Below are 11,320 nucleotides of genomic sequence, written 5' to 3'. Positions count from 1 at the left end.
AGATATCTATAAAATATGTTTGTTTATGATTATTCTATTCAAGATTTTTCTCATACAGTATATACAACATGTCAAGTAGGCCCGTCCATCAAAGGGTTTTTGGTCTAACTGTAAGGAGCAACTTTCTTATTTGAAAGGTCATAGGTTCAAATCTCGCTTGAGACATTGGTGGTGATAGTTAGGAGTAACTCAAAAAAAGTAGGTCTGTCCCAAATGGGTATGACAAGTTCGGCAACCATCCAGGCAGGGTTGTAATCGAGTCGAGTAATGTCAACCACAAAATACGAGTAGTGCCGACCACAAAACATGACTCCAATAAAAAAAAAATCGAGCTCTCGATCGAACACGCTTTATTTTCAAGCACAATTCGAGCTCTCGATTGAACATGCTTTATTTTCAACCACGATTCTAGTTTGATAAAGTAATCGATACTTTTGAGCTTGCTGAATTAATTATTAAAAAGATAAATCTATATTGGATTGCAATAGAAATACAATTAAGGTTGCGAGTTCAAATCTACTGAGCTCAATTATATAAGTATGAATAAAATATAGGGTATAAGTGTAAATATAAATAAGCTTGAATAAGCTCATGGACTTTACAAGTGGAGTATATCAATACTTGAGCTCAGCTCAATAATATACTCGACTAGCTCAAGCTCAAGCTCGACTTGAACCGAATTGAACTCTAGTATTTTCTGAATCGATTTCAATTAAGATGGCTCTGACTCCATTAGAAAAGGTCACATGTGCAATACTTTCCTACCTTATATTACATTTTAGTCACTGACCATTTGGGTAAGTCATTTGCTTTACATTTGACGGTCTTTATGTGTGGCTTATGTTTTCAAGAATTAACATTTATTTATGGGCAATCAATCTTATATGTTCTAGTAAATTTTTCTTTAAGGGGCTTCTTTTTTCCTTTTGCTCGAGTCTCTTATATGTTTGGATGATCCTGATGTGAAGTGAAATTAAAAGTTATGGTAGAAAACTAGAAATTGTAAACTTTTGAAATTTGGAAAGATTAAACGGGCCAAAATGTAACCTGAGAAACCCAACAAGAGCTTCATGTTATTAAATAAGCTGTTAAAGTTTACGTATTTTCTTGGTTGTGGCCTTGTGGGTCCCAATAATCTCATTCGCATATTCTTTTAATGTAATTAATTAAGAACGATGTTATGAATTTGATATTAGCATCTTTAAAAATCCTTCAAATCCAAAAAAATCATATCTTTCAGATCTCAATAAACAAAATAATTTTATGTTATGTTTGGTTTAAAAAAACAACAAACACAAGATCAACTTGTGATTACTTGTCTGACATTTCGATTTCTTAATTCATTCATTGATGCATTTCGCATGCCTGCTTAAATCTTAATGTACAACTCATTATTGCATCCTAAAACGTCCATCATGCAAAGAGTACAACACCCTAATGCAGGAGCCAGATCTGGATCAAGATCTGCTCAAGTCAAGAATCCAAGATTTTGCAAGAGATAACATGAAACATAAACTAGTATCATTCCAATAAAACAGAATATTTACAAAACTTTATATATAAAAAACTCAATGAAAAACTAAACAAAATCATAAAGATCATTCACATAATATTATCATAGTAAGACTGTTATGTACAGACACCTAAAACCTTAAAATTATTTACATGTGATGATCTTCTTCCAACTGCAACCTGTTTCTGTACTTTAAACTCTTTAAAGACACCATTTTCTTCAATAATTTGTCAAAACTTTCTTGATGTTTAATGGCATTGTCACTACATGCAACAACAAAAGACAAAAAGGTTAAAACTTTTCAAATCATTCCTATCAAAAAATATTAACAAGTTCAAGATGGAGGGGTTGACTTTTCAAATCATCATATTTTACTTTTCATTGTGAACAAAATTCAAGGTAAAATACCTGCGATTTCTCAGTTTTATGCACAAGACTATCCAATTTTTTTTCAAACTCTTTAATTTCAAGTTGAAGATCTTTCTTCTTAAGTAGAAACAAGTTCCCATTCAATCTTTCACCTTCAAGATTCTGCATCTTTCCATTTACCCTCAAAATCCCATTCATATTTTCAATCTGGTCCTTCATCTTCTCCAACTGTTTCAACTTTAGACTCATGTAATCCAAAAAACCAATAACATTTTCTTCAAAACAATCACAAAAATTCCATAAATCTATTTTCACTTTCACAAACATATCTTCAAGAGCTCGTTTCTCTACACGTAATTTATCAGCTTCCTCAATAGCTTTCATGGCTGCTTTCTCATTTACTTCAAATGCAGAACCCATTTTTTGTGACAGCCTTCTAAGTTCCTCTTGAAGTCTTGAAGCCAAATTAACGTTTTGCAACCTCATTTTTCTCAAATTTTCCTCTGCCCGAATCGCCCTTTTCTGATTTTCAATTTTCCCACGTGTAAATTCTTCAAGATTGCCCTCAAACCTTTTTTCTTGATTCACTAACTCTTCCTCAAGATTCTTGACATGGGTTTCAAGATCTTTGATCACAAGATTTGAGTTTGATAATTCTTTTGATTTTGATTTGAGTTCATTTTCCAAGCTTTCAATTTTTGATTCGAGTTCGTTTGCATTTGAGTAAGGCGTATACTCGTATTGAATCTTGAGTTGTTCTTCAAGTTGACTTCTTTCAAGTTTATAAGATATGTCATGGTTTTCTTGCTTCAAGATTTCATAATCTAGTGCTATTTGCTCCATTTGCATTTCAAGTTCATCTTTATCTCTTTTATACAACTCAATTTCACCATAAAGATCTATAATCTTTTGTTCTAGTAAATACGTTTCTTTAATGCCACTATGGTCTTTAACAATCTCTTCCAACACCCTTTGCTCCTCATCATCATCTTCATCATCTGTCTCAGATTTTGACTTTGACTTTGACTTTTCTAAAGGAAGAACCATGTCAGTGCTCGATTCTTGTTTTTTCTCAAGTTGTAATTGAAGATTGGAGGTTAGTTCTTTCTCATGGTTTAATTCTTTCTGTAGTTCATCAAGAAGGGCCCACGGATCATCTTTGACTTTGACTTTGACTTCTTCTGTGCGATTCTGATAGACATTTCTTTCTTCTTTAAGTTGAGCTACTTCCCGTGAAAGCTCATTGCCTTTTTTGATTTCCTTCATGATTTGTTTACGAAGTGTTTGTAATTCTAGCTCAGAAACATCATTTTGTCTAGTCAAAGCTACAACTTCAGCCTTGAGCTTTTGAATGATGACATCTGAAGAACTTTCTTCTGAAGTTTCTCCTAATGTACTTGTTGAAGAATCATCTGTACTTAATTTGGGATTAGAACCATTTAACCAATCCCATTGCAATGATTTATCTTCTTTTATTGATGATTCACGAGTCTGTTTTATCTTTTTAGGTTCCTTTTTTTGTGGGGTATTGAGTGTGGAATTGCTACTGGATCTTGAAAAATTGATATCTGATTCATTGGATACCATTTGATCCTGTAAATTTTTAAAATATAATGTCTTAATTATCCAATGCTACAAATTCGGTAGATTTTCAAAGTAAAATGCTTTAACAAGAAAAAGAAAATTCAAAGTACAATGTTGTAATACAATGAAACAAAAGTAGGATGCTATAATACACAAATAAATGAAAGTATGTTGCTATTTCCTGAATTTAGGTAGGTGAAATGAGAACTTACTTCAGTAGGATTACTTCTAATGTTTCCTTCAAAACTACCATTGCTAAAGTGTCTCATCAAGCTTTGATCATGGTTTTTTGCACTCTCACTTCTATCAATTTCCCTGTAAATTGTAGAAGTGTAAATATAATCTTTAAAGAAGTTAAATAAATAGGAAACTTAATCGTTTCAAAATCCATTTTACCTATCGAAAGATCCCTGCACCCTTTGAACTGATACCTATTTTTGGAAGAAAAAAATATACAACTTTTAAAACTTGAACAAACGAATCCACTTAAACAAAAATTGCACACAAGATAAAAAGAGACTAACATGCAAAATAGCTGCAAAATTTGCACTTTTTAAAGGAAGAGATAAAGAAAAAAGCTTCGTGGCTTCAACATAACTTGCAAAATCAATCGAAACCTCTCCAACACCACCAAATCTTGAAGAATCCTACAAATTGTCAAAACCCCACGAAAAAAAAATTTACTTTTTATTTATCTTTCTTGATTTGGAAACATATAGAAATATGCTTTGCATAAATTTAAATCAATTTGTACCTTTGCCACAATAAAGTAATAGATTTTCTCGTGAATCTTTCCGGTTTTTTGATCATGAGAGAATTTAACCGTTTCATAAAGTGGTTTTTCCCAATAACAGTTTCCATCTTGAACTTTTGATTTCTCTAATCTTGAGGTTGCTTTTCCAACATCAGTAGGAACCACGGATATCATCAACGAATCTCCTTCTAATTGTGTCAACTGTGTATGCAGCAAGAAGAAAATGTATAAATATTTTATTTCTACAAAAGGGTTATTTTTCAACTCCCGAGCTGGCCCACACCACCCTGCTCTGCGATGTGAGATGTATATCAGGTACACAGTGGCCCACTACTGATTTGAGAACTTAGTGTTACAAGAAGCACAATCCACATTGGAATTGAAATTCTCACACTGCAGCTACTGAGACTCGAACCCTTGACCGGTCTTAGATCATTGCTATTAATGAACCGACTCGAACTTTTTTTTTTAACGGTTTTTTATCGCGTTGAGGGCATACGTCATGGCCTCAAGTACAATTATTTAAAAAAAAAAAAATTATCGTGGTTTTTATCGCGAAACTATAATGAATTAATCACCCCCAAAATGCAAGAAGATACCATTAAATCTTACAGATTCTCATCTACTTTTGACTTCCTTTCCATATATGTGAATAAAATGGAAAATGATGAAGCAAATTTCTAAAATTTGATTTTATAGGCCAACATTGAATGTTTCTTTCTGGGTCACTTTAAGAAACAGTGGCAAATCTTTTCAATATGAGATACAGACATCATGCATGAAATTATCAAACACATTATGGTTCTTATTTAATTGAGAAATACAGTACCTGTGTTGCATGAAACTGCAACTTGAATACACCTTTTATCTTGTTCTTTTCGCTTTTCCATCTCGCCGACTTGAACATTTTATGTCTCTATTTCTGTTTTATACAAATATCAGACGCTCAATTCTACATTATCATACTCAGATTTCAGGGTATTCTACTCGTAGCTAATTAGGAAAAGTCCGTACCTAAATCGGAGCTCCGGTTAGCCAGAAATCATCAATCAACACGTCAATGTTTCATCGGTTCAAAAGCACATAAACCCAGTACAATTGCGCGAGTTCAAGTCTTGGAACACACAGATTGAGTTACAAACTGAGAAGAAATGGATAAACTAGTGAAAAATTGACCTTTTTGCAGCCTTCGTTCGAAATGACAAATACCCAGTTGAATTCCCTGAATTTTAAGTTCAAAAAACATGGAAACAAACAAACAAACGCATATACACACGCAGATTAGTCAAACGCCGAGTGAAGAAAACGCGAACCTAAGTGAAAGATGTGGGCTTTTTTGGTTCAGAGAACTGAGAAGCGTATCTACAATGGAGAGCTCGTGAATGCTTCAGAAATGAGATTGGCGATTCATCGGCAAGATCCAACACCGAATCTTTCTGTTTCTGCCTCTGAATAAAACAAATGTTGCAGGTATGTTTGTGTATCTACTACTGTCCGTGCAAAACAAGAAAAGGAAATCGTGAACCTCTTCTCCCTTTTGACTGAAGAATTTGATAGGGAATAATGAGTTATCATTATCAATCTTTTTTTTATATTGATGTGAAATGTATAACATTCCTATATCGTTTTATCAATGAATATATAAAAAACTAAAAAAGACATTGGATTTTCAAGGTAATTATTTGATGCAGTTAATAAGTACATTATTTGGCGTCTAGAACCATTATTAGACGGTGATATTTAAAGGCAATGTATTTATAGTATGATGACTATTTATAGCCATGTACCGACTTATTATTTAAGTAGTTAACAAACATTGATTAAATGACACCCTATTTACGTAAACAAAACATGACAATATTTTTTATTTGATAAGGATGTGTACCATCTACGACATTGTGATCCGGTTTATGCAACCATATCACCAATGTAGTGGTTGACCAACCGGCATAACCCGTTCAATCAAGCCAAACAAGAAAAATGATGCAAACACATAGTTGCACGACTAAACCTAACTATACCAACTTAGCCCCAAATGAGACGTTCTACACAATACCTCAATTCGATCTATTGATAGAACCGAGCATCACTTATTTTGCTCATTTCATACCTACATAAGTTACACTAGATGTGAGCATTTTGATCTCTAAACCAGACCGGACCAGAAACCAGACTTAGACCTGTATCAGTTTTTTAGAGTAGGCCTGGTTCTCGGTTCTTTGAATCATGCAAAATAGGTCTAAGTACAAAATCAGGTAAGTCTGGTCCTGGTCCAGGTCCGGTCCAACGTATATTTGTTTAAAGTAATAGATAAACTAACTTTAGTATGGCTTCAACGAGTTGTACCATATGCACCCAAAGTTGTATCGGTCTAATGGGTACAAGAACCGAGAAACGCAGACCTGGACCTCGACCAGTAATCCTCAACAGGTCCGGTCCATGGTCCACCAAATTCTGTCAAACCGGTCCAATCCGACCCAAATGCCCATCCCTGAGTTAAACAAACAAACCCTATTAGACAAAACAAGGATACACTCTAAGCACCCATAACTATATTAGAAACCCTGGCGAACCACGATCTCTGCACGATAAGACAAATCTACCTGAAGAGACAAGCAACCAACAACAAACAATAATGTTCCACCATTTTCCTAGTACGGATTTGACATCATAAATCACGATAAAAGACAAACGTGTACTCTCACAATATAAAGACCAACATACCATCATCGGTAAAAGATATTGACTTTCACTACTCTCTCTCTCTCTCTCTATATATATATATATATATATATATATATATATATATATATATATATATATATATATAGTAAACAAACTCTAATCACTGCTAACTTAACTAAACTTGACCATCATATCATATTCTCGGGACCTCCTCCTGAAGTACAGCTAACCTATTCTTTTGTGATATCAGATCTCAATTGTACGTTTCATCTAATCATATCACCACCAAGAGATACCTAGTTAAACTAGGATTACATTAGTGGCGTCATCTATGTAATCTCCATAAGAAGCTATCACCTCGCTAGTCCTAAGAATTGGTAAATGCGATGAAACCAAAGAAGGAAATGGTTTCATTCTCATACAACCTATGGTCTCCCTTGAAACATGGGTGATCACACCAAAACTGACCCATCCATCATCCTATTTTCCTTTCCACCTGTAGTACTCAACGAAGCCTCCAAAACGATTAAAGAAATTGATATCTTTGAGCCAAGAGGCACACCCGTGTTAATACTGACCATGCGACAACCCCCCGCGACCCATGTGAAACTTTTCATATAGTCTATTTGAAATAGTCTTTTAAAATACTAATTTCATGTATTTTACAAAATAATAGTATTTTTAGGAAAACATCTTGCGAAATTTGGTCCCAAATGGCCAAGTCTTTTAGCATTTAAAATTAGTCAAGAAATATGAGGGTGTAACAACATAATTAGAGGCAACGTAAAGTAAACAACTTACAAACATTTCAGACTAAACTAAAAAATCTTCTAAATATCCAAGTTAACATTGTCTTTGGTCTTCACCAACTCTTCGAAATTAAATACATGTCAAAGCTTAGAAAGCCTAGTGAATAATATCAAGGTTTTCGCTTTAAGGCTTTGGACGAGAGCAATCATCCAATCCCAATATAAAACCTCCAAAGTTTGGAAATATCAAAGGAAATACTTAACTCTTTAGTTGGAAAAGAAGCATATAAGAGTAGTATTGCTCAATGATTATTGGATTATCAAAACAAATTTAAAACTAAAAGGCAATGCAATGCAAATGCTTCTAAATCCCATACCATGTGGATATTATAGTCTAACACCTCTCAAAGATAGATAAGTGGGTACATCTCCTTACAATAATAGTTAAGTGAGTTCATCTCATCATAATAGTAGTTAAGTATCTGAATAATGATAGCTAAATGGGCTCACCTCCCATCAAACTAGGTGCAAGTGATTTATCACACAAGTACCACACGAATGGTAGTTAACCCAAATTTATAAGTAAAGAATTTCCATAATACCATCGCATCATTACAACACCATAATGAGTACCTGAGTCGTAATTTGGACATATAAGTCATCATCATATCCTAAGTGATGCATAAGTTTATGAAGAAATTTAAGTGGAAATCATTATTGTTGTTTCCAATTATAAGAAAACTCATTCCAAAATATTTTCATGAGTACATACATTTATACTCACATTTCATAAATGGATAAAAATAACATAAAATAATTAAAACTCATTCAAATATCCAAAAAGATAATAGGGAAATGTAATTTTCATAATAATCACCTCAAAGATCTTCTTTACGGGATCTTTTAACATCTTAGAATGTCACTTGTTTACTCATAAGCCATAATAATCAAATATAATATATATATAACCTTTGAAATAGACATCCCTAAGATTTTATTATAATTTGGAACTATACAACTATACATTCAATTTTACGATTTTATGTTGTAGCTGCACAATCGTACACTTATTGTGTATAATAGTACCAATTGAACAAATAAGTTCTTGAAAATATGCAAATTAGACCAAAATGGCTTGTATCGTTAGAAAAACATGCGGTGTGAAGATTCTAATGAAATCTTAAAGTTTGATATGCCAAATTTAAATTCCTAATATCGATAATCATTTAAGGAACCAATTCTAATGGTTATTATGAATGAATGGCGTTAAAACTTTGTAACAACATATAATCACAATATAATTAATATCATTAATACCACTAATCAATCAAATAATGTATGATCTTCCTTATATTCCAATTAGAACTTTAAAAATGTAAGATATGATCACTAAAATGAAATCTATCCGACGATATTTAAACTTAGAACACAATAATCTAATTCCAAATCATTAGAGAACACTAAATACATAGTCAAACTTAGAATTTTATAAATCAAGGATGATATACCATTCTTCTAACTTATTAAACTTTATCAAAACTTCATAACATCAAACTCGACCACAAATAGAGATTTCAACACTTGATTTGGACTTAGTATAATCAAACTTACATAGAAATCATAAATTCAATTGTATTAATTACTAAAATCGAATTTAGTTGGATCTATTGTTGAATTCATGAATCTAGGGTTTTGAAAAAACATTAGTAAAGGTTCGGTTCCACGTTGAGTATCAAATCCAATGCACATAGTAAGTAAAGTAGAACAACCATTACATTACATAATAAAGTTTTACAGTTGTTTCAAAAGTAAAGTTTGTACAGTTGTGATACATAGTATATATAGACAAAAGAAACAGATCTTCATGTACTCCATCTTCTGATCAAAAGAAATCCCCGGGTACCTGTTCTAACGTTGACCTGAGAACACAAGCGGTTTGAAAATCAACATAAAGCTGGTGAGTTCATAAGTAGTTTTGTTTTGTGAAAATGTTTATGTTTCCTTTCTGTTTCTGAAAATGTATCAATGTATTCCCAGGAAAGTCCATACTTTCCTGAATAGTTAGTTATTGTAAAAGATGTGATGATATACAATTGGTTACACTTTTCTGATTATGTGAATGTTACCCAGGAATGCCCCATGCTTTCCTGTATGTTGGTTTCTAATGTAAAAGATGTTTTCTGTCAAACCTGGTTATGTACAAAGTTTTTCCCCAGGAAGGTCCCATACCTTCTTGAATGTTGGTTATTGTTTGTAAAAGATGTAAAAGATGTAAACTGAATCCTGGTTATCCGTAAAATGTAGTATATGGTTCATTATTACTGTAAGTAAATCTCTGTTATCCTAATTGCGAGTTCCATAACCATACTAAAGACTGAACCTGTGGCAATAAGTAGTCCACAATTCTTATGACTTTCGTCACCCTTGAACCATTTCAGTTCGGCTGTAGCTAGCAGCCAGGTGTGGGGTAGTCAGCCCCGTATAGATCTATACACTCAAGTCACGCTCTCTAAATTCCAGAGATTCTGGTTACGGGTGTAGTCCTCCACTCGCGTATCTCTGTGGAGTGTTCGCCGAGGACGTGTCTCCAATCATACGGAATAACAAATTTACTAGTAATAATAGAATAATCCTCCATTCGCGTATCTCTATGGAATGTTACCGAGGACAAGACAGTGTACGAATTATATTGTTCATGTGTTATAATGTCATGCTTTTAACTGATAAAATGTGGAAACCATTTGTGAAATATATATATAAAACATAACCGTTTATAAAATCCATTTCACAAATAAATGTTTAAGTGAACTGTATGATCTACTGGTTATCAGTTACGTATATCAGTATTAAAAGCATAAGAAATGTGAAACACACACATGAAAAATAAGTTTTGAGTACAAGAAAACCCTTGTACTTTGCTTGTGTTCCCCCCCTGAAAACAGTGAAAAACAGTGAAAAAGGTAGGGGTATGAACTCACCGGACTCGGAAACGTGTCGGATTTGAATACTAGACGTTGGTTCGGGGTTTGATTACTTGCGATGACCCTATGTAAAATGAAATAATGTCCATATATATACAATTAGGGATACATTCACTAATCATATGGAACATTACACTCCAATGAGGTTAAACACCTTAAAATGAGCGTTTGGAGTGACTCGGGTGGCGTTTAAGGACTTGTAATGACACTAGGGACTTGGGACATGAGTTTTCTCCCCATAAGTAAACATTTTAAAGAGTTTACAGCAATGGAACACCCACATACATGAGTTTACGGCCGTAAACTCATGTGGGTGAGGTTTTGGTGTTTTAAGGACACAAATGGACTTAGGGATTGCTAGGAATGATTATCTAGATACCTTGGAACACTTGGAATGTATTTAAAACATTTAAAGCATGAGTTTACGGCCACACTCATAGAGTTTACGGCCGTAAACTCACCAAGACTAAGAAAAATTGATTTGAGCTATTTAGGGCAATCACATGTGATTCAAACTAATTTTCTAAGCATTGTTATGAATTTAGAACATCAATTAAGACATTTATTGGAGTTTACGGCCTAGAGGTATGTTCTAAGGCCGTAAACTCTCCTTTACAATTGAACAAAGTAGTTTTTGGTGCATAAAACAATCACATGTGATTCTAGAAATTTATACAAGACATTT

At 33.3% G+C, this 11,320-nt stretch overlaps 1 protein-coding gene across 2 annotated transcripts; it reads right to left on the bottom strand.

Moving 5' to 3' along the window:
• Nucleotides 1-1,504: 1,504 nt before the first annotated feature.
• LOC111901145 (uncharacterized) lies at nt 1,505-5,808 on the bottom strand. Of its 2 annotated transcripts, XM_023897022.3 has the most exons (9): nt 5,534-5,807; nt 5,235-5,361; nt 5,050-5,142; nt 4,221-4,421; nt 3,991-4,113; nt 3,863-3,897; nt 3,679-3,781; nt 1,922-3,475; nt 1,505-1,776 (listed from the first exon to the last, which is right to left on the bottom strand). In XM_023897022.3, exons 3-9 carry the CDS (start codon nt 5,125-5,127, stop codon nt 1,774-1,776), a joined length of 2,097 nt encoding a protein of 698 aa, XP_023752790.1. In that variant the 5' UTR covers nt 5,128-5,142; nt 5,235-5,361; nt 5,534-5,807; the 3' UTR covers nt 1,505-1,773. The 2 variants fall into 2 exon arrangements, with proteins under 2 accessions (XP_023752790.1, XP_052620722.1); XM_052764762.1 differs by having other exon boundaries at nt 5,235-5,808.
• Nucleotides 5,809-11,320: the final 5,512 nt, after the last annotated feature.

This window comes from Lactuca sativa, chromosome 6 (assembly GCF_002870075.4).
Source record: "Lactuca sativa cultivar Salinas chromosome 6, Lsat_Salinas_v11, whole genome shotgun sequence".
NCBI classification, from domain to species: domain Eukaryota; kingdom Viridiplantae; phylum Streptophyta; class Magnoliopsida; order Asterales; family Asteraceae; genus Lactuca; species Lactuca sativa.
Note: the sequence above shows the minus strand (reverse complement) of the source record. Positions and strands in the feature narration are given on the sequence as shown.

Excerpts from the sequence above, each read along its gene's own strand:
- LOC111901145 (XM_052764762.1), bottom strand. The coding sequence starts at position 5,127 with ATGTTCAAGTCGGCGAGATGGAAAAGCGAAAAGAACAAGATAAAAGGT. Across the intron at positions 4,422-5,049 it reads TGCAGTTTCATGCAACACAG|TTGACACAATTAGAAGGAGA; the intron begins GTACTGTATTTC and ends CTGCATACACAG. Across the intron at positions 3,782-3,862 it reads GTGCAGGGATCTTTCGATAG|GGAAATTGATAGAAGTGAGA; the intron begins GTAAAATGGATT and ends TACAATTTACAG.